At 42.1% G+C, this 23556-nt stretch overlaps 1 protein-coding gene across 2 annotated transcripts; it reads right to left on the reverse strand.

Moving 5' to 3' along the window:
- Positions 1 to 571: 571 nt before the first annotated feature.
- On the reverse strand, positions 572 to 21595 carry LOC120049782 (FACT complex subunit SPT16). Of its 2 annotated transcripts, none has more exons than XM_038996196.1 (24): positions 21160 to 21595; positions 17121 to 17213; positions 13055 to 13225; positions 12593 to 12745; positions 12235 to 12381; positions 11748 to 11899; positions 11390 to 11562; positions 11115 to 11205; positions 10881 to 10954; positions 10607 to 10719; positions 9955 to 10020; positions 9648 to 9746; positions 9404 to 9519; positions 8829 to 8982; positions 8519 to 8646; positions 8089 to 8351; positions 7751 to 7869; positions 7323 to 7561; positions 4440 to 4515; positions 3994 to 4163; positions 3522 to 3651; positions 2026 to 2149; positions 1815 to 1889; positions 572 to 1511 (listed from the first exon to the last, which is right to left on the reverse strand). In XM_038996196.1, the coding sequence occupies exons 1-24, from the start codon at positions 21223 to 21225 to the stop codon at positions 1399 to 1401; spliced, it is 3105 nt and encodes a 1034-aa protein (XP_038852124.1). In that variant the 5' UTR covers positions 21226 to 21595; the 3' UTR covers positions 572 to 1398. The 2 variants fall into 2 exon arrangements, with proteins under 2 accessions (XP_038852124.1, XP_038852123.1); XM_038996195.1 differs by having other exon boundaries at positions 2020 to 2149; positions 21160 to 21594.
- Positions 21596 to 23556: the final 1961 nt, after the last annotated feature.

Here is a 23556-nt window from a genome sequence, read left to right on the forward strand (position 1 = left end):
TTAACTTTTTCTACTAGCAGACTTTGCTGATAACTACTTTGAGGACAAATGTACTTACTAGGACAAAGAAATGTGGTCGTGTCCCCTAACCATATTATGATGAATGCACTAAGTCGCGTTGGATGAGCTAAATGACGTAAATGTAAAATGTAAATGCTCATCCCCAGTGAGGTCAAGGACAGGTGAAATTCCGCAAATAAGTACCCGCAGTCACACCTAACTGGTTATCTACCCCTCCCCCTTGCCTGTGAAGCTTATTGTGGTCTGATGTCCCAAAGGGGACGACGACGATTAACTACGGGTTTACTAAGGACAGGTTAACTAAAGATTAAGGAAGTTGCCTTTCTTTTACACACTTTAGATTAGAATTTTTTGGTCACTTTATTTGTTTTCCTCATATCACCTGTCAATTGTAATTGTTGTAGTACTAACTTGTTTGGTTAGGTGGCAGAGAATACAGCCAGCCAACTTGGAAATTAACCATGTAGCACAAGAAATGGTTTATCAATTTCATAGTAATTAATAGGTAGCATTGATAGTGACATTTTAATTAACGAAATTGACAAAAATAGTTCCTTTTTCATTTTATTACCCAAACAAAGAAAATCTGGATTTTTTAAATTAACAATACAACAGTCTACCTATCCAGGATGAACAAAAAGAGAACGGATAGGGGGTAGGAAAGGAGGGAAGAAGAGAGGGAGGGAAAGCGACAGTGTGGGGTTTGTGAGTGTGTCTGTTTGTGTCTGTCTGTACAAACCCCCATTAAAAAAAGGAATTGGAAAACTGAATATTGATATCTGCCCTCCAAAAATGAACATAAATCTTTCAACAAATAAACTGCATCCAAGAAGATAAAGAGCAAGGGAATAGATGGATTGTGACAGAGCGATGGGGAAGGAGGAAAGGAAAGGGAGTATTCTTAGTTTTCACAAAGTCTTATAAAACGGTTGGCAGAAGATACTGTATATCATCGTCACTGCTTACTAGATCTATTAGTTCAGAAACAATTTACCAGAAAACCAATGGTTTGCAATAAAAAAAACTTTCAACACACACATATATACCTGGCCCCTGAAAACAGGGGAGTTAGAGTTGCCAAAGGAAAGGAAGGAGGAATGAAGGAATAGAACAAAATAAAAAAGATGGATGGAGTTTGTCGGTTGCCAGGTACGATATGCCCATTTTAATCAAGACACTCAATGCCTAATACAAACGCATGGGGGTGCTACCTCTATATACACATTGTATAGTGTGTGTTTTTATGTGTGTGTATGTATTTTTGTTTGAAAGAAAGATGAAGAGGAGTGACAGAGCGAAGATGAATGGGAGGAGAGGGTGATCGAATTGACAATGTTTTGGCAGTGTGTGTGTGTACGTGTCTGGTGGTGTAATCGTTCAGTGGCGCCGTTTCTTCTTGCTGCTGGGGGGCGGGGCTGACGAGCGGCCCTTTCTCTTCCTATTGGCCGTCGAGGTCTCCTCCGCGTCCTCATAGTGAGACTCTTTGTCCGCTGAGGGAGAGGAGGAAGAGGGAGACTTGTCAATACCAAACAATTTGCAACCGATTTCACAGCCCCTTTTCATTATGTGAAGTGTGTCAACAACATATAAAAGGTCAAAAGTGTCATGGGTTGTTGAATCAAGAATTTCCAATTCACATTGGATAACAAAGTATTATTTTCCAGTATTTCTCAGGCTTTTCTATACCAGGAACCAGCAAGCAATAGTACCTCTTGCTTCAGGAATGGTAAGCTATGATTCTCTCCTTGGGGGACCGCTTACATTAAAATGGGCATGTAGTAAAGTAGACTCACCTTTCCTGGCCTCCTCTTCCAACTCGTCCCAGTCTTTACCACTCTCCTCTTCACTGCCCAGCGATGCACTGTAGTCTGAAATATACACACACACAGTACTAAGTCTCTGTATGTGTTTGTATGCGTGTCAGACAGTGAGTCAACGCAAGTGATTTGTGTGCATGTGTGTCAGTAAATGTGTGCGTAACTCAACATGATTCGTTACCATTACCAGAGTCCTCGCTCTCTGAGTCATAGTCTTCATCACTGTCTTCCTCCTCTGCCTCGCTCTCGTCTGCCGAGGGGTTGAATGTCTCATCTTCCCCTGACTCAGAGTCATCCTCCGCTCCCTCCCCCTGAAAGAGACAGATGTCAAGCATCTTCATTTTAACACAACACTGCATGTTTTCTGTCTTGCAATAATAGCTCAAATCACACACACGCTCCACTCACACCAGTGTTAATTTCGTCAACATTAACGAAAATAGTTGTCAACAACCTATTTTTCCTGATGAAAACTAATGACGATAACAAGATGTCCTGGATAAAAAAAACAAATTACTTTTCATTTTAGTTGACAAAAATGTAACGAGAATTCAATGTGAGACTAATGGACATTCAATTTGACATGAAGCTCCTTTTCATCTATTTTGTCCAATCATAAGCATGCATCCCTTTGCAGAATATATAATGCAATCCTCTCATTGGCCGATAACATCTTTCTGTTGAGCGGGCTGATTGAGAGTTGACCTGGCTCTCCCACACTCACAGCTCCCGGTCACTTCAAATCACTCTCGGACTCTTTTGAACTGGTGCGCAATTGTAAGGAACTAAGCTCAATTAGAAAACATGTCTTTAAAAATCTTTTTAGGCCATTTTTGCTCTGATCACATCAAAAGCTCTATTTTGCCATGTGCGCTGTTGTTATTAATGTGTGTTGCGGTTGCTTTTTTCCCCGATTTAAAAAACTGCTGAATAAAGTACAGTATTACTTCTGGCATTGTTGGAAAGCTCATATTCTCCCCTTTCAAGGAAATCACTGTTATTTACCCCCCTCCGACAGTTATGATGGGGAGAAAAATCAAGGCTAAATTGTTTAACCTGTAGGCTTTATATCCTATATGGTTAAATATGGCTGGCATTTGTTACAATTTTTCCAGCTAAGGTATACGAGGCAATGGTAGGCCTAGTTGGACAAGGCTATTTGAAAGTACACATGATGCAAGTAAGAGGTCAATATTAATTATTTAATGGAAAATATGCACTGACTAAAATGTGACCAAAACTAGACCACAATTGTCCAGAGTTTGTCACCTCATCACCAAAACTAACGATGGAAGAAATTACTAAAATGTGACTTAAGACCAAAATAATTATTATATATTTTTTTCTTTCACAAATCAAATTTTATGTCACATGCGCCGAATACAACAAGTGTAGATCATACCGTGAAATGCTTACTTAAAAAGCCCTTAACCAACAGCGCAGTTCAAGAAGAGCTAAGAAAATATTTACCAAATCAAATAAAGTAAAAAATAAAAAGTAACAAAAACGAGGCTATATACAGGGGGTACCGGTACCGAGTCAGTGTGCGGAGGTACACGTTAGTTGAGGTAATTTGTAAATGTAGGTAGGGGTGAAGTGACTATTTTGAGACTAAGACTAAATCGAAAATAGCTGCCAAAATTAACATTGGCTCGCTCGCTCACACGCACACACTCCCCTTACCTCACTCTCCGGGTCTAAAAAGGACCAGCCCCCCTGTTCAAAGAAGCCCTCTGGATCGTCCACTATAGTCTTCATGATCTTAGTCCAGTTCAGAGACTGGACCCCCTCTGTGTACTTGATATCACAGGAACTGGAGGGAAGACAGCACGAGAGGGGGGGCAGAGAGAGACAGGTTTTAAAAGTAGTTATTCTTTTTAGGCGTAACACTTGGTAAAACTCTGCTAAAACACATATCAATTGAAAATCTAATTCCTTTCCCGAGAAACTCCCAAAAATTAATTCGCCGTTAAAAGGGACAAGACTAAACCATTAAAATATGCCATAAAGAGATTTATTGATATATGACGTTTAGCAGAGCGTCTTACCGATGTGCTTACATTTTCGTATTGGTAACCCAAGTGGGAATCAAACCCACGGCTCTAGCATTGTGAGTGCCACACTACCAACAGCCACACGGAACCAATTGACTTACTTGAGCCACTCCTTGATGGGGTCCAGTGAGTTGACGGGCACTGCGTTGATCATGGTGACCTTCTTGCTGTAGTCCTTGTAGACGATGACCACGTCAAAGTTCTTCAGGTGGAACTGAACACGCTCAAAATGAACCAGCTCCACCTCATCCAGAGTCACCACGAACGGAGGCTGGAGATGGAAAGGAAGAAAATAGGAGGAACGGAAGAAAACAGGAGGAAAAGAGAAGAACACATATACTGCTGAATGTCCCTTTTAGCCTCAACTTTAACCTACTGAAGATTTGATCTGTAGTAAAAGATCTGCCTTAAGGCCTAGCTTTGTTTAAAACACATGGTGGAGAATGTAAGCAGTACTGCTGACAATATCAGTGAAGGTGAAGTATTCATATGTGCTGTAGTATTAGTAGTAGTATTCATATGTGCTGTAGTAGTAGAAGGCACTCACCCACTCAGTAGTGTTACACAGGGAGCTGGATGTGGGCTGCAGCAGGCAGGTACTCCTGTAGGGGGCACCCTGGAACCTGAACACACACAACCATTCAGTAAATGTCCTCAACAAGTCTGATATTCTTCAAACTTTAACACTGTTTTATACAGTTTATTACATGAACACCCAACTCCGTGCTTCCCACCCCTAAAGCTAGAATCCTCAATTGAAACAATTACAAAGCGGGCATCCTCCTCTGTTTTAGTAAAAAGCTGAGGGGATGGGCCTGGAGAAATGTAAACACCAGAGCTGAGCTATTAACCAAAATTTGACATTTACCGACATCAGTTCAAGTATTTGAATTCCATTTAGTTTGGTTGTTTTCTGAGCTCAACGCCCCGTTTCTCTACAGGACATATGAATTAGAGGTTGACCGATTATGATTTTTCAACGCCGATACCGATTATTGGAGGACCGAAAAAAGCCGATACCGATTAAATAGTCCGATTTCTTAAAATGTATTTGTAATAATGACAATTACAACAATACTGAATGAACACTTATTTTAACTTAATATAATACATCAATAAAATCAATTTAGCCTCATAAATAATGAAACATGTTCAATTTGGTTTAAATAATGCAAAAACAAAGTGTTGGAGAAGAAAGTAAAAGTGCAAAATGTGCCATGTAAGAAAGCTAACGTTTAAGTTCCTTGCTCAGAACATAAGAACATATGAAAGCTGGTGGTTCCTTTTAACATGAGTCTTCAATATTCCCAGGTAAGAAGTTTTAGGTTGTAGTTATAAGAATTATAGGACTATTTCTCTCTATACGATTTGTATTTCATATACCTTTGACTATTGGATGTTCTTATAGGCACTTTAGTATTGCTAGTGTAACAGTATAGCTTCCATCCCTCTCGGGAGTTGATAGGCTTGAAGTCATAAACAGCGCAATGCTTGAAGCATTGCGAAGAGCTGCTGGCAAAACGCACGAAAGTGCTGTTTGAATGAATGCTTACGAGCCTGCTGGTGCCTACCATTGCTCAGTCAGACCGCTCTATCAAATCATAGACTTATTATAACATAATAACACACAGAAATACGAGCCTTAGGTCATTAATATGGTCGAATCCGGAAACTATCATCTCAAAAACAAAACGTTTATTCTTTCAGTGAAATACGGAACCGTTCCGTGGCATCCATAAGTCTAAATATTCCTGTTACATTGCACAACCTTCAATGTTATGTCATAATTACATAAAATTCTGGCAAATTAGTTCGCAATGAGCCAGGCGGCCCAAACGGTTGCATATACCCTGACTCTGCGTGTAATGAACGCAAGAGAAGTGACAATTTCACCTGGTTTATATTGCCTGCTAACCTGGATTTCTTTTAGCTAAATATGCAGGTTTAAAAATATGTACTTCTGTGTATTTATTTTAAGAAAGGCATTGACGTTTATGGTTAGGTACACGTTGGAGTAACGACAGTCCTTTTTCGCGAATGCGCACTGCATCGATTATATGCAACGCAGGACACGCTAGATAAACTAGTAATATCATCAACCATGTGTAGTTATAACTAGTGATTATGATTGATTGATTGTTTTTTATAAGATAAGTTTAATGCTAGCTAGCAACTTACCTTGGCTTCTTACTGCATTCGCGTAACAGGCGTGCTCCTCGTGATGCAGGTGGTTAGAGCGTTGGACTAGTTAACCGTAAGGTTGCAAGATTGAATCCCTGAGCTGACAAGGTAAAAATCTGTCGTTCTGCCCCTGAACAAGGCAGTTAACCCACCGTTCATAGGCCGTCATTGAAAATAAGAATGTGTTCTTAACTGACTTGCCTAGTTAAATAAAGGTGTACATGTTTTTTTTTTAACGGCAAAATCGGCGTCCAAAATTACCGATTTCCGATTGTTATGAAAACTTGAAATCGGCCCTAATTAAAATCGGCCATTCCGATTAATCGGTCGACCTCTAATATGAATACTACTACTACAGCACATATGATTATTATTACTACTACAGCACATGTGAATACTACTACTAATCATAGTTAAGTGCAGAAAACTTGGTAATTAACGACAATGACCAGAATCCATTGCGCCTACAGCTGCCCGTTTTCATTGGTTCTTGCCCATGCAAGCCTGTAGGGCCGGCAGGCAGACATGTAGCGTAACCACTGTCAAATTCATAAACAGAGCTTAAGATGCAAGGACTGACCATCCAAGATATCAAAATTATAGTTTTAAACATGTTCTGAGGCTATACAGTTTGTTTACAAACACTGGAGTAAAACAAGCTTATATTTTAGGTTCTGATGGGGCATATACAAGTTATATGGATGTAGCACACACACCCCTACTCAAAGTGCCCTACCCTGCCAATATCCCTCAACTCTCCCTCCCATCCCCCCTCCATAATTATAATAATAAATGCCATTTAGCAGACACTTTTATCCAAAGCGACTTAGTCATGTGTGTATACATTTGAAGTACATTTTACTCCATTCCTCTCTTACCCATACACTTAGACGGCAGATCTTTGTATCTGTCCCATTATGGCATCTGAGGACATGGGCAGTGCCATCGAGGCTATATCCATTTTGAAGTAGTCATTTTCTTCTTCTACTCCTATATGCGCTGGTAAACAAACCGAAAGGGTGCATACTGCCACCTGGAGTGTGTTTTAAAAGGTATAAAGCCAAGGTTGGCGATTTATTGCCTCCTGCAGTTTATGGAATGTTTGCTCACAAGTATAATTGATTGGCTGACCCCAATAGGAAGTCGCACCCAGTTCACTACTTTAAAATGGTGGAAGTCCTCAATGGCAATTTGTCCATGCAAAAAGGAGTTATTTCCAAGCAGCGATGTCATCTCTCTACGCTCTTACCCGAGGTCCCGGAAGGGCACTTCGAACTCGAGCTCCTCCTTGGTGAGGGTCTCCACCTTCTCGATGAAGTTCTTGAAGGCAGACTTAAGCTTGTGTCTCATCTCCCTCTCCATCTGCTCGGCGTACAGGTCGTCGCGGTCGTGCATGTGCTGGTGCTTGCCCAGGTCTGTGGTGATCTCACCCACCTCTGTGTAGAACTGTACATCCGTGTGACGCTTCTTACCAAACATGATGGCGTTCTGAAGGTGGACGAGGGGGATAAGTCAAAATGGACGCACAAATACACACACACACGCCAAAATCAAGACCCCTCCAAGTGCCACCGGCAAAAGCATAGACCAAATACCCACAGCTTGATTACAAACGCATACAGGATCAGACATGAACTAAGCCTAAGTTTATCACAACACACAAACACAGCTAGGTACCTTGAGGTGGAAGTGCAACACAATGATCATCTCTCCGTCACAGGGCTGGAAGAGGGAGTGTTTGATGTTGTTGTAGAGGATGTCCACTTTGTCCCCACGGACGGACGTGAAGCGGAAACCTGGACAGACATACACACGTTATTAACCAGGTGCGTTGATTGATAATACATTCTTGTAGTCTTTTACAGCAACAATCTGATCTGGGGAAAAAACCTTTCCCTTACTACTCTCCTCCACTCCCTCAATCCTAGAGTTCCAATTATACATAAACTCTTGCTCAAAGTCTCTTGGAGGGACTCACAATTACATTGTAATTTGAACTCTGCTCCTTTCCTCACCATTGGTATGGGCCTCCAGCGACCCCTGCATCCTCTTCTGGGCGATGTTGGGCCTGATGTAGAGGTCTTTGAGTTTGGGGTTGGAGCGGTTCAGGTTGATTACCAGCGAGTCCTGCTTGACGATGCCCTCCTTCTCCTTCTCCTCAGCCTCCCGGGTCTTGTAGCGCTTCTGCACCTCTTTGATGATGCGGAAGGCATTCTGGAGGTTGGTGGACGGGACCGTTGGGTCGCCTGGCGCCTTGAGGTTCGATGCCCGGTACGTACTGCGGGGGGGCAACGGTTAGACATAGCAGCAGTTGGACACAAAGATGAATACATCAAATACACGTACGTACACACAGGGTCTACCCAACCACCCGCTTTATATTTGACAACAGTGAAACCTACTACAGTAAATAGGTGCGCACACATATGTTTAATTTCCTCTTACATTTCTTTGACGAAGGTGGCGTCAGGGTTGGGGAAAATGTTGCCCTCGTTGCGTCCCAGAGAGCTGCCGGGAACGTAGAAGTTTATCCTCAGGTAGGTCCAGTCTCCTTCCACCGACGAACTGATGTTCTACACACACACACACGAACAGACAGACGTGGAGAGATGGACACAGAAATGCCAAGTTTTTCCTCAGATGGGTGTAGTCTCAAATTCGGTCGAATTGTGTGTGAAAAGAGGTCACAGAAATCCAAATATGCATTTTGTGAGTGAATGAGTGAGTGCACAATATTAGAGTGTGTGTCAGGTACCTTGATGGTAGCGATATGGAAAGGGGTGGCGATGCCGAAGACAGGCATGACGACAGTCTCGTATTTCTTATCGATGAAGATCTTCATATCTCGAATGTCTTTCTCTCGAGGCATCTGAGAGCCGTTCTTGTAGGAGACATTGGACTTTCTGGACCTAGAGGATAAAGACACAGGGAAATACTTAATTTAATCATTCAATTCATTTGGTACCACCACACATTTTTGGAAAGTGCATTTACATAAAAATGGAGAAAGTGAAATAATTAATAATTTAATATAAATCATTAATTAAAAATGCTTTTAGACAGTCTGAAGCACACACAGACTTTGTTCAGAAAACTCAAATACAAATGTTCTACCATAGGCCATTTAGACAAACAAAACACCATATAAATCCCCATTACATAATTAATTCCCATCCCCATTTTTCAATCTCTCCCCAATTACACACATGCTACCACCTCTCCTCATCCCTCCATTCCACTCCTTTATTAACTCTAACCAGCATCCTCCCAGCTCCCTCCTTCCAAACATCATTCCATCACCTCCACTCCTCTTTCCCCTTGTTCACTCACTTCTGCACCTGTTGCTCTCCTTTCTGTTCCGTCAGACGTCGCTTGGCCTCCTCGTTCACCTGATTTGCCAGCTCCTTCTGGTGAGCCCGCCTCTTCTCCTCCGCCGTCATCTCGTTCTGACCAATCAAATAACAGTGTTCCTCACAGTCTGACCAATCAAACAGCCTTTATCTCATACACACAAACCTGAGATGGTTTAAGTACAGTGAATTTCTCTCAAGAACACAGACAAACACACACACACCCTAGTCCTGTCCTGAAGTAAAGCTTGTCCACGCGCTCCCTTCCCCAGTAGCTCCTCTGCATCGTCTGCATCTTCCTCCTCATCCTCTTCCTCATCGTTCTGAAGAGAACAAACAGTGTTTTATAGATACACTTTTTATTTTCCTTTATCAAACAATGAGTAACATAACATGTCAACGCAACAGTTTAAGAGGGCAAAGAGCCCTAAAAGAAACATTCTAATATATGAAATAGATGTGCATCTTTCAGGGTTGGTGAGGGACAGAGTGAAACAAGAATCCGAGAGAGACGGTGGTCATCTTTCGTACCTTTAGGAAAATTCCAACGTTCTTTAACTTCTTCTTGACCGGTGTGAGAACTGTGGCTGGATCATCCTACAAGATACGCAGACATTTTAAAGGCACACACACTGAATGTTTGGAGTGTTTTTTTTTTTTTTACTACTGTCAATGTGCTTATATCAGATATCAAAAATTATATTAACAGAACTACACGTTTGACTCTGTAAAGACTTTGTAAAAATTAAACAAAAGTGTGTGTGTACCGGTTCCACTATACTTCTGAGTACCAGAGGTCCTCACAAGAATAGTAAACCAAGGAAAATTATAACAAGTGAGGATATGTTGCCGGTCCTCACAAAAACGGCTATTTTAAGATTAGAGGTTAGGGTTAGAATTGGGGTTAGGTTTAGGGGTTGGGGTTAGGAGTTAAGGAAAATAGGATTTTGAATGGGAATCAATTGTTGGTCCACAAATAGTCCTTACAAACGTGTGTGTGACCCCTACTTTGTTGAGTTGTACAGAGTCCTATGAACAGGGCATATTTCTGCTCCTTTTCCCTCTCATTCCGCCACCCCCCCACCCACCCTTATCCCTCTCCTTCCTCGTTGAGCTTCAGTCTCCTATGAACAGGGCGTATTTCATCTGCTCCCCCCCATCCATCCCCCTCTCTCTCTTCTACCTCGTTGATCTGTACAGAATCTCCTATGAACAGGGCGTATTTCTTCTGCTCCTCCTTCTTCCCCTCCTTATTCACCAGGTCAGCGAAACCCAGGCTGATGCTCAGTACCATACCTAAAAACACACACACGTAACGCACACAGTTATGAAAGAGTCCGCTCTACACACACACACACACACACCACTTAAAATTGCCTCTCTCTGAGACACACTACCATGCCTACAAAGTAACCTACTCCTACTCAGTAAGACAGTACAGTGACTTGATTTCTCACCTTTCTTCAGTTTGTACTGGTTCTTGCTGTTCAGGACCAGGGAGCCCTCTCTGAACTCTATCCCCATGGCAAATCTACAACAGGGAGAGAGAGGGGCCGTACAATAAACATATGGGCACATGGGGAGCCTGTGTCAGAAGTTAAGAACGTGTGTGAGAGACAAAGAGAGACAAGGGAGTGAAAGAGTGTGCGCGCATGCGAGAACGAACGGGTGCGTGTCGCGGCGCGTCCTACCCGAGGTTCTTGGTGAGTTTGGCCGCCAGGTCTGGTTTCTCCTTCTTAACGTAGTTCAGCACGGCACTGTACGCGTCACAGATTTTCACACCTAGAAAGAACAAAGGTAAGAATAAAGAAAAGGTTAGGTTACGGCAACCACGTGTACCCTATCCCGCAAACACATTCCCTCTCATCTACAGCCCTCTCTCCCCTCGAGGCGTTTGAGCAGCTCCAAGCAGATGTCCTTGCATCTCCCCCATCACACACACACTCTCCCTCCATCCTTCACCCACCATGTTTGAGCTCTTTGAGCAGCTCCTCCTCCACCTGTAGCAGGAAGCTGTAGTTGTCCTGCATCTCCTGCGGGGGGTCCACCATTAGGGTCCGGACCAGGTTGGAGCAGTAGGACTTGTAGCGGATGCCCATGGCACACGTGATGGCCCCGAAGTGCATGTGGTTCTTGTCACTGTCATAGGGAGTTAGAACAGATAAGAGGTCATACTGTTTTAGAAAAAGTCTGCTGTGACAGGTTATGTACTATTTGATACAGGTCCTTGTGTCTTTCTGGTCAGGAAAAGGGGATAAAATGAAAGATTGACGACTTTGCAGTCACAAGTCAGTTAAGCGGCAAACTGCCGATTGACCTATTACCTGACGACGCTGAACTTGAGGCTGTAGTTGCCCCCGCTCTGTATAATAGGGGGGTAACACATCTCCACTGTCGAGGGGTCTGCTCCCCCGAGGTACTTCTTCTCCTCGATGGCCTTCTCCACAGACTCAGCCAGCTTACTGTGGCGCACCTTCTGTTAGGGCAGACAGATGGGGACACACTGTTAAGAAAGGAAAGGAATGGAATGGATTCAAAACAATTTGGACGTAAACTGTTAAGCTTACATCTATGTTTGCTGTATGATGTTCTTTCAGGCCAGTCTAGCCCGGTTCCAATACTTTGAAAATGCATCCTTTCTTCCTAATTTGAAAGATAGCACTGATCTGACATGACTCGATTGGTGAAAGCTGGTGTTGGGCCAGTGATTACTCCAAGGGAGAAAGGAAGGTAGGGAGAAAGGAAAGAAGAAAGGAAGGATTTTAAAAGTACTCAAACAGGACCTAGATCTTCTCTCGTGCCCTTCCTTACCTCATCCGCGTCTACGATCTCCATGACCCTCTCCTTGAAGAACTTAGAGTAGACCTCGCTGGTGACGGCTGCAGCTTTCTTCATCAAAGCCAGCTCCCCATCCTCCTTCACGGCCATGGTGTAGGCCACTACCGCACTGATGTCCACCTGGAAAAAAAGAGGGGGAGGAAGGGGTTAAACTATATGAGGAGCCACAAACCAATGAGTAGCTACTTGTGCATTACATGCATACAAGCACATCACAGACATATCCATGGGTCGGATTTTCGGCCTGCTAACACACACCATCCTCCCTCCCTCCCTCCCTCCCTCCCTCCCTCCCTCCCTCCCTCCCTCCCTCCTTTCTCCTTTCTCTCACCTTCTCCAGGCCCTCAGCAGTGATCATGTCATTCCAGCTCTTCATGTACTCTCCGGGGAACTTGTCCTTGCTGAACACACCTACAGTCTTGCCCTCCTTACTGGCCCTGATCGCCTCCATCATCTTCTCAAAGTTAGCCTTGTTGCTTTCGTTCTGAGGGGCGGGAGAGAGACAGAGGTGTTTGAGTGTTATACCAACAAGCTTGAACACATTCATGTGAGCGAGTGAGCACACTCACACACAGGCTTTCCCCTCACACAAAAACACAAGCGCTCACAAACATGAGCTGACAAGGTCTCTCTCTCACACAACGTAGCAATTACAAATGGCTATGAGACTTAGAACAACCACACGGACTTGATGTGTCACATATTACAAAGGACAGGCATGTCGGGGAAAGATGCATCAACACTGACAGCCAATCAGTGATAGACCATGCCGAGTCTACCAAGCGGTGCTTACCTTTTCCCTGACGAGCAGTGTGATTGGTGGAACCCCATTGGCGTTCTCGTTGCCCTTGGTGACAGCCACCTGTTTAAGAAACTCCACCTTCTTCTTGCTGGCCAGGAAGATGATCTTAGACTCACAGAACACCATGATGGTGTCGGTTAGCTCATAGCCAAACAGCCATGTCTTCAGAAAAGAGGAAGGGAAGAGAGGAGGAGAAGAGCATACATGTTATTCTATGAAACGATTGCTTATGCTGGAGTAGGGCTGGGCGATATGGCCTAAAAATCATATAATTTTTTTTTCAAAATTATGGTTTAATGTTCTCTCGAAATAAGCTTTGTCGTACAATTGAAGGTCAAATACAAGGCATTTCAAACAGTCAGGAATAAGCTAATGAATTCAGGGCTTGCAAAAATTCTACCTAGGCTAAATATAAGCCTTCCACAACCATAAGACCCACTTTTTGTAAACATTTTACCAGAACCATGACATTCACTAATAATGACTTAACTTCTTGTAGCAGGCATTTTAGACAATGAACACAGCTCTCAAACAGGTAGCCTAGTGGTTAAGACCGTTGGGCCAGTAACCGAAAGGTTGCTGGTTCGAATCCCCGATGTTGTGTAGCACGCGCCAGATGATCTAGTTACAGTATGAAATTCACAAATAAATGTTTGCCAGCTAGATACCCTAGAACTATTAAGTTAAGTCTAAAATGTGCAAAATGCTCCGCATTTGTGCATTTGGATTGATAGCCAACATGAATTATCTAACTAAGTGCTTAGCTTCTTCCAAAATCAAGCTTTGTTTGGTATCAGCAGAGAATCCCCTACTGGATCAAGAGCCTTGCTGTCTAATATTTGTTTTGTGTGTGCAGCAAACTGTGCTTTTTTATTTACTTGTATAACTTTGAGCTGGGATGTCTGTCCTGCAAATACTTTAGGTCAGAGACAGGTGAAATGCAACAACCTCTCCCTCAATGTGAGCAAGACAAAGGAGCTGATCGTGGACTACAGGAAAAGGCGGGCCGAACAGGCCCCCATTAACATCGACGGGGCTGTAGTCGAGCGGGTCGAGAGTAGAGGTCGACCGATTATGATTTTTCAACGCCGATACCGATTATTGGAGGACCAAAAAAGCCGATACCGATTAATCGGCCGATTTTTTTGTTTGTTGTTATAATAATGACAATTACAACAATACTGAATGAACACTTATTTTAACACATGAATAAAATCTATTTAGCCTCAAGTAAATAATGAAACATGTTCAATTTGGTTTAAATAATGCAAAAACAAAGTGTTGGAGAAGAAAGTAAAAGTGCAATATGTGCCATGTAAGAAAGCTAACGTTTCAGTTCCTTGCTCAGAACATGAGAACATATGAAAGCTGGTGGTTCCTTTTAACATGAGTCTTCAATATTCCCAGGTAAGAAGTTTTAGGTTGTAGTTATTATAGGAATTATAGGACTATTTCCCTCTATACCATTTGTATTTCATTAACCTTTGACTATTGGATGTTCTTATAGGCACTTTAGTATTGCAAGTGTAACAGTATAGCTTCCGTCCCTCTCCTCGCTCCTCCCTGGGCTCGAACCAGCAACACAACGACAACAGCCACCATCGAAGCGGCGTTACCCATGCAGAGCAAGGGGAACAACTACTAGAAGGCTCAGAGCGAGTGACGTTTGAAACGGTATTAGCGCGCTAACTAGCTAGCCATTTCACTTCGGTTACACCAGCCTCATCTCGGGAGTTGATAGGATTGAAGTCATAAACAGCGCAATGCTTGACGCACAACGAAGAGCTGCTGGCAAAACGCACGAAAGTGCTGTTTGAATGAATGTTTACGCGCCTGCTTCTGCCTACCACCGCTCAGTCAGATACTTGTATGCTCAGTCAGATTATATGCAACGCAGGACATACATTTCTTTTCTTTTTTTACATTTATAAAAATACCAATTTCCGATTGTTATGAAAACTTGAAATCGGCCCTTCCGATTAATCGTTCGACCTCTAGTCGAGAGTTTCAAGTTCCTTGGTGTCCACATCACCAACGAACTATCATGGTCCAGACATACCAAGACAGTTGTGAAGAGGGCACGACAAAACCTATTCCCCCTCAGAAGACTGAAAAGATTTACATGGGTCCCCAGATCCTCAAAAGGTTCTACAGCTGCACCATCGAGAGCATCCTGACCGGTTGCATCCTCGCCTGGTATGGCAACTGCTCAGCATCTGACCGTAAGGCACTACAGAGGGTAGTGCGAACGGCCCAATACATCACTTGGGCCAAGCTTCCTGCCATCCAGGACCTATATAATAGGCGGTGTCAGAGGAAAGCCCATAAAATTGTCAGAGACTCCAGTCACCCAAGTTATAGACTGTTTTCTCTGCTACCGCACGACAAGTGGTACCGGAGTGCCAAGTCTGGGACCAAAAGGCTCCTCAACAGCTTCTACCCCCAAGCCATAAGACTGCTCAACAATTCATAAAATCGCCACCGGACAATTTACATTGACCCCCCCTCCCCTCCCTTTTGTACACTCGCGTTTGTTTGTTACCTATGCATTGTCACTTCGCCCCCACCTACATGTACAGATTACCTCAACTAGCCTGTACCCCCGCACACTGACTCGGTACCGGTGCCACCTATATAAAGCCTCGTTATTGTTATTCTTATTGTGTTACTTCTATTATTACTTTTTATTTTAGTCTAGAGGGTAAATATGTTCTTCTTCTTGAACTGCACTGTTGGTTAAAGGCTTGTAAGTAAGCATTTCACGGTAATGTCTACACTCGTTGTATTCGGCGCATGTACACATCGTTAGCATTTAGTTAGCATTCTCTATGGGATTTTACATGTAAGCATTGCTACCCTTCGGATTATAAAGGCTCAGCAGGGGTTGGGGGAAAAAGACAAAAAAACAACAAAAACAAAAACAATTCAGTGCCGTTATTACAGTACATCCCTGTATGGCACAAAGTTGGTATGAAGGTATGAGAATCTGGATTCAACCCAAGCCTCGTTCAGATACTGAAATCAAATGGCCTGCTTTATTTTTTAGAATGAGTTGACAATTCCTTCTATAAATTGTTTTTAATAGTTATTGCACATTTATAAAACACAGACTTGACAGCTAGTATAACAGTCTTTGGCTAAAATGCTGCTAGCCGTACGTGGTACCGCAATGCCACAAACTGAGCATACATTTTCCAGAATCAATGTTCAGTGATACTCCCATTTTCGTGGTGTCGGCTCTGCGCGCAATTTGATGAGTTGAGACAAAGGGTATCATTATAAAGGTTAACTTCTCCATTACAGTCAAATGATGTCTCAATGTGTTTCGGTGTCCATAATATGACCCATTCTGTTGGACTAAATCTCAAATGTAAATAGTGAGTTGAAACCGCTTGTCAGAGAGGAAGAAGTGATCTCTCCATCTTTGTTGTTGTGAGTGCCAGGGGGAGGGGCTTGGTGTGTATGTGAGTGTAAACAGAGAGGAAGAGCCGAAGTGAGAGGTTTCACGCTTGCCAAAATCTGTCAAAAATAAGCCCTACGCATTAATGGGTTTATTTTGGATCTAAGCTTATTGCCTGCCTTGCCGCCGTCGGGACAACGACTCCAATTGTTAGGGCAGAGACGTGAGCATCTCATCGTTATATACAGATATCTGGTGTAAATGGGAATGTGCAAAAAGCACACAAGGAGCGAAGGAGACGAGACCAAGAAGACGACAAGAGCTCAAACGCTCATTAAAACAAAAGTATTGCAGAAAAAGATCAAGTAGAATTAATCAAGTTATATATATATATATATCACCCAGCCTTATGCTTGAGTGTAAACTAGCTATGTTTCGTCATTAGACAAGTCATAACACACATGTAAATGCGCGCGCACGCACACACGATTTAAAGTCAGACTATGCAACAAGTTGTCAAGGAGACATATTTTCCTGACCGGACCCAAATGACTCCAGGCCCCAGCTACAGCCTACAATTGGGGTCCAGAGTTTTCCCTGATCAGCTCACACAGTTAGGAATAACTCCAGGATAGGGGTAAGGTTCATGAGTTTTACCTGCAGGGCAGTGGATTTGGCGTATACAATCTCCTCGTCCACACCAACAGAGACCACCATGGCATCCACTTTGCCAAACTCATCTTCTCCTTTCTGACAGAGAAAAATAACAAAATACATCATTGATTATTAATACAGGAATGTTTTACATAGTTCTAAGTTAACCAATGAGCAAAAAGGTACAGCTAGCCACAGTTGTGAGTTTTGGATGACAAGTTGCTGGTTGTTCTTTTTGAGTGCAGGTGTTAAGTACGGAAAAATTGCTAGCAAGCTACAACCTAGCTAGCTAACCAGTTAAGAACAAACTGAAGTTTATAGCCATCTATTGCTATAGATACAGTAGTATCTCAATGTTGCTAGAGAGCAAGTTGCTAGCTAGCTTCAAATGCAGGGGTTGAGCTTATTCATTGCATGCCCCAAAAATAATAAAAGTGCACTGTGCACGTAACAAATCAATGCCTTGGCGCGATAAAAAAAAGCTAGCTATTGCGCTAGCTTGAACATGTTGATGTTCGATAGTTATAGGGCCGGCACCAGAACGAATCAGTTGGATGGGCATTGACATTTTTTAAATGGGTTTTATAGTAAAGACATAGTTTAACTGTAAAAATGTATTATGTTTTAATATGGCATGAACACAACTAGTCATGACATTTTCACCTGATTGTCAAACAAATCACTTTAAAAAGCAGGTTACCTTCGCACGTTCGTCAAAAATAATTGCAGCATCCGAAGAGTGGCTGAAACTATCTCACCGGAGAAAGCATCCAAGGGAGCGAAACACGCCCCTCTGTTTTACTATAAATAGCCCATGTATCTGATGCTGTCTGGTCAAAAAGAGTACGACATGTCACTCTTTTTGTCCACACAGCATCAGGCTACACATTGAGACAGAGGGCTGCTGTTTCGCTAGCTCAGATTAGGGAAGTCGAATGAATGGGCTGCTGCACAGTCACTATGGGAGCTCTTTCTAGAGCCCCTGGTTAAAATTGTGCATAAGAGCATCTCTAAAATGGTTAAACTAGTGAGAAATGTTTACTATCATCCAAAATCAAGATAATTATTTCGCCATGGGCCTCCCTAGTGGTGCAGTGGTCTAAGGCACTGCATCACAGTACTAGCTGCGTCACTACAGACCCTGGTTCAATCCCAGGCTGTGTTGCAGCCGGCCGCGACCGGGAGAACCATGAGGTGGCGCACAATTGGCCCAGCGTCGTCCGGGTTTGGTCGTCCTTGTCCCATCGCACTCTAGGGACTCCTGTGGCGGGCCGGGCACAATGCACGCTGACAGTCGACAGGTATACGGTGTTTCTTCCGACACATTGGTGCGGCTGGCTTCCGGGTTAAGCGAGCACTGTCTCAAGGAGCAGTGCAGCTTGACGGGGTCTTGTTTTGGAGGACGCACGGCTCTTGACCTTCGCCTCTCCTGAGTCCATACGGGAGTTGCAGCGATAGGACAAGATTGTAACTACCAATTGGCTATCACAGAATTGGGGAGAAAAAGGGGGACATTTATTATTATTAAATAAATAAAAAGAAAATAATAGTTTTTTTGCCATATGTAATTCATGTATATTATGCTACTTTCCATGTCGACAGTACGTGTTACTACATTACACAAGATGACGTTTTGACCACTTCGAATTATGGGGGTTATTACACATTCTTTTTACCTCAGATTGGTGATGTTAGTATAAAAGTAAAGTCAACACGATTATACAAGATCAATTGCTTAAAACAAATAAATATTGTTGGTTTTGTACTGTTGATTTTGTCATACTTGCTCGAGGTGGGGTCGCAGGAGACAGAACGCAACTATAATTTTATTTCTCAAATGGCACTGATCATTCGGACGGTCTCTCTAAAAAGTCGCAGGCCACCACAGGAGGTTGGTGGCCCCTTAATTGGGGAGGACGGGCTCATGGTAATGGCTCAAGCGGAATAGGTGGAATGGTATCAAATACATCAAAACACATGGCTCTGAGGCCATTATTATGAGCCATTCTCCTCTCAGCAGCCTCCACTTCTGGCCACATACCAGTCAAACTATCACTTAAATAGAAGCCAACTGTTGTCTCTGTTGATATCCTATGGCGGGTCGTGATTCGTTGAAGTTAACAGAAAAAGTGGTTTGTTCCCTTTTCTGTGATGCCAGCCTCCTGAAATCAACATCCGCCATTACAAAATATAGATATAAGCCTTCTACAACACCTTGTTCTATTTCAGCGTGATATCGAGAGTTCCTCTGTCCAGTGTCTGTTCTTTTGCCCCTTTTAATATTTTATGTTTGATTGGCCAGTCTGAGATATGGCTTTTTCTTTGCAACTCTGCCTAGAAGGCCAGCATCCCGGAGTCGCCTCTTCACTGTTGACGTTGAGACTGGTGTTTTGTGGGTACTATTTAATGAAACTGCCAGTTGAGGACTTGAGGCGTCTGTTTCTCAAACTAGACACTCTAATGTACTTGTCCTCTTGCTCAGTGGTCCACCGGGGCCTCCCACTCTTTCTATTCTGGTTAGAGCCAGTTTGCGCTGTTCTGTGAAGGGCGTAGTATACAGCGTTGTACGAGACCTTCAGTTTCTTGGCAATTTCTAACATGGAATAGCCTTCATTTCTCAGAACAAGAATAGACTGACAAGTTTCTGAAGAAAGTTCTTTGTTTCTGGCCATTTTGAGCCTGTAATCGAACCCACAAATGCTGATGCTCCAGATACTCAACTAGTCTATTTGAAGGCAAGGTTTATTGCTTCTTTAATCAGAACTGTTTTCAGCTGTGCTAACATAATTGCAAAAGGTTTTTCCAATGATCAATTAGCCTTTTAAAAGAATAAACTTGGATTAGATAACACAACGTGCCATTGGAACACAGGAGTGAAGGTTGCTGATTATGGGCCTCTGTACGCCTATGTAGATATTCAATTTTTTTCCAGCTACAACAGTCATTTACAACATTAACAATGTCTACACTGTATTTTTGATCAATTTGATGTTATTTTCATGGACAAAAAAAAGTGTTTTTCTTTCAAAAACAAGGACATTTTTAAGTGACCCCAAACTTTTGAACTGTAGTTTATATTTACGTTTTTAATATATCAAACTGTTTCTGCATATTTGGTATTAGGAATATAAAATGGGGCTTTCAACATTAATTTCCAATGGGGTATTGTACTTAAAAATCAGGTAACAGCTGCTGAATGAGATTTATTATTTTTTGATATACCAGACATCTCCAAAACGGGTTTGCCCTGCCTTCTCAGATGCTTTATCTGGGATTGATGTGTCTTTCTTTCAGGGAGTGTCTCAGTCAAAGAAATGATTAATATTGAAATATTTTATTTGGATGGGCAAGGAGCTACGGTAGGGCGGGCAAAGAGCTACGGTAGGGCGGGCCATGCACCCTAAGGCCCGCCCTGGATAGTTGCTGTCTGGCTAGTTAGCTAGCTAGCATGTTTACTGATGCTAGTTAGCCATGTGAACAAGAAGCAACTAGTTAGTGAAGATAACCAGTCAAAAAATCCCATGGTACTTTGGCATTGTATTTGTGCCAATTTTAGATGTGCAACCCAGAATATTAATTCAAAATTTGCTAGCTAGCTAACGCTGGCTAGACTGGCAACGAGCTAAAGTGGTTGTGCCACACAGTGCCAGATACTGGGAACTGACTGGCTGGCTAGCTAGCTACGCTAATGAATAGATAACTGCCTGACTTGGTGAATAATATACAATGCAGAATAAGTGGCAATGTTGTAGATATCATTTTTAGGATGTTTAAGATCTCCTGAATGTATTAAATCCACAATAGTGTTTCATGCATGTAAGTCTACCTATATCATCAAAGTGAGGCCTTCCGCTCATTGTTGGGGGCTTTTTGCGCTTCTGTGCAACACCACCATGGCACTCACTCATGCCGAAAACAAAGTCAACCACGCACTTCAAAAACGCGGCTATCCGCCAGTATCAGCAACTAGGCTAGAGGATGATTTTACGAGTTTTACCCACACCTATACAAAAAAAAATATCGTTTCAAACGTGCCGTTTACCTTCCAATTGCCATATAAGCGCTTGATTCGGCGGTAGTACGCTTCCTTGTCCAAGTTTACCGCCATAGCGAGTCTTCTGCACCTTCAAACTTCAGCTCCTGGCTTCTCAGAGTAGCACAGGCCGGATGAGTGTTTGCTGTTTCACGCACTTTCCACGCCTTGAAACCTCTCTATCAAAAGACACTCTTCCTTCCTCCTCGATGTATGGACGATGGTTACGTTCAATTTTTCCCAAGATGTGTCTCTATGGCTATGTTGCTCAATTAAAAAAATCGCCAACAAATGTTTACATTAGATACACGTTTTGTTAAAAATCGATATTTGAAGTAAAAATGTCAAATTCATAATTTTTCTTGAGATGAATAATTGCATAACATCTAGCTGTTTGTTATCCACACTGGTCCCACGCATAAACGACTCGATTATAATTAATACCCCCCACCTTCTCCGTTTTCTCCTCCTTCTCTCTCCCTCCCTCTTCTTGCAGTCTGTCGAGCACTTTACGTGTCAGATAGGTCAATTCCAATACTCAGCCTATATCTGGCAAGCACATTATTTGGATAAAATAATGCGACATGTTTATTATATAATGGTGCACTAGTTTATGACACACACGCAATCTTGGTTTGCTCCTGTTTTCCTCAGGACCGCCTGGATTTCTATCTTTATTCGATGTATAAAAAATAATATCGGTGTATTAAATAGTTGGATGGGGTTTTCAATTTGGGGCATTTCATGTATATTGTTAGATTGTTACAGTGTATCATTTTATTGTTTTACATTACTCGACAGCGCCTCCAGAACTACATCTGAATACCCACCTCCAGTCGGATTGTGCCAGCGACCATGCGCCCCCCCACTACTGTATATTTTCCCGCCACCTCCAGAATTCGAAATTCCTGAACACGTCACGTTGGAAACAAACGTTTCATTGCACAAACATTTAAAACATCTTCTTACGGCTGGAATGAGATGTGCATGGAAGGCTCTTGCAAATAGTTATTTATCATGGTGATAAAATCATAATCTTTAATAGATTAGTTGATTGGATATTTTGCTTCTTTTTTTCTTTTCTTTTTTAACCTTTTAGGGATATAAACCAAAATTCAAACCAAAAATATTACGTTCTGATACATAAAACATTTAATTTTTCCATAAAACATTTTAATCACAATTAGGAGAACAACCTTTTCATTCATTTGTTTTTGCTTTTTTATTATTTATGAACATGTTTGTGCAATTTTTGTTCTGCACCCATAATATACTGACGATGACAACTGGTAAGAGATTAGAAATCAGAACCCATCATTTCTCTTTCACTAATCCAATGCCAAGCAAATCTATTGATGCACGTGGTGAAACCATATGAAAAATAATTACTATTGTACAGAATTACGATTTAATGAAATAATTATATTATCTCTATGGGTAAAACACTGATATTGCTTATTTACACGTCACTGCCATTTTCATAAAGCATCTCAGAGTAGAAGTGCTGATCTAGGAACAGTTGTCTTTTAGATAAAAATGAATAAGATTACATATGGCAGCAGGGGACATGATCCTAGATCAGCACCCCTACTTAGAGACGCTTTATGAATATGGGCCCAGATTGAGATTAAACAGGAAAAAAATAATGAGGTTAAAAAATCAACAACAAAAAAATTCCTTTCCCCTACTGAAATAAAAGTACAAACTGGTTAAGTGTTATTGTGTGCATTGTTTAAATGATTTTATGTATTTTCTTTCAAATACATTTTCCCAAATCTTATTTCACCACATAATGGTTTTTCAAAAACAAACTGTAAACCTGAATGTTCCTAATATGCATACTTTAAAGGAGAGAAGCCTTCCCATTCAACGGGAATCATTTTCAGTATAGAACAACCGACAGATAGAAATATATTATATGAAATATATGTCGTACAGACATGCTTTTGTCAGGTACTAGAGAAAGTAATCATGTCAGTTCTATACATAGCATTGCTATCTGCAACGTTCATAATGTTGCACACTCCTGAACACAGCCCAGAGGTTTATTTTAAGTCAAACCCGGTCCCCTGCTCCGGAAACCAACTGTCTTAACCATTAGACCGAGAGGAAATTCCCACTAGGGCTGAGAGTGACACTGATTTTAAGTTGCAAGCAGGGCTACCAAATCACAATGCATGATTTACAGTGCATTCGAAAAGTATTCAGACCCCTTGACTTTTTCCACATTTTGTTACGTTACAGCCTTCTTCTAAAATGTATTCAATTGTTCCCCTCCCCCATCAATCTACACACAATACCTGATAATGAGAAAGCAAAATTAGGTTTCGACATTTTTGCAAATTTATTAAAAATAAAAAACGGAAATATCAAATTTGCAAAGGTATTCAAACCCTTTACTCAGTA

The sequence above is a fragment of the Salvelinus namaycush genome, chromosome 6 (genome assembly GCF_016432855.1).
Source record: "Salvelinus namaycush isolate Seneca chromosome 6, SaNama_1.0, whole genome shotgun sequence".
Classification (NCBI taxonomy): Eukaryota; Metazoa; Chordata; class Actinopteri; order Salmoniformes; family Salmonidae; genus Salvelinus; species Salvelinus namaycush.

What these genes read in the sequence shown, in the direction of transcription:
- LOC120049782 (XM_038996195.1), bottom strand. Translation starts at nt 21,225, where the DNA reads ATGGCGGTAAACTTGGACAAGGAAGCGTACTACCGCCGAATCAAGCGC. An exon ending in ATTCTGTACAGATCAACGAG is followed by an intron (nt 10,021 to 10,606) that starts GTAGAAGAGAGA and finishes CGTATCTTGTAG; the next exon opens with GATGATCCAGCCACAGTTCT. An exon ending in ACGTTGGAATTTTCCTAAAG is followed by an intron (nt 9,747 to 9,954) that starts GTACGAAAGATG and finishes TGTTCTCTTCAG; the next exon opens with AACGATGAGGAAGAGGATGA.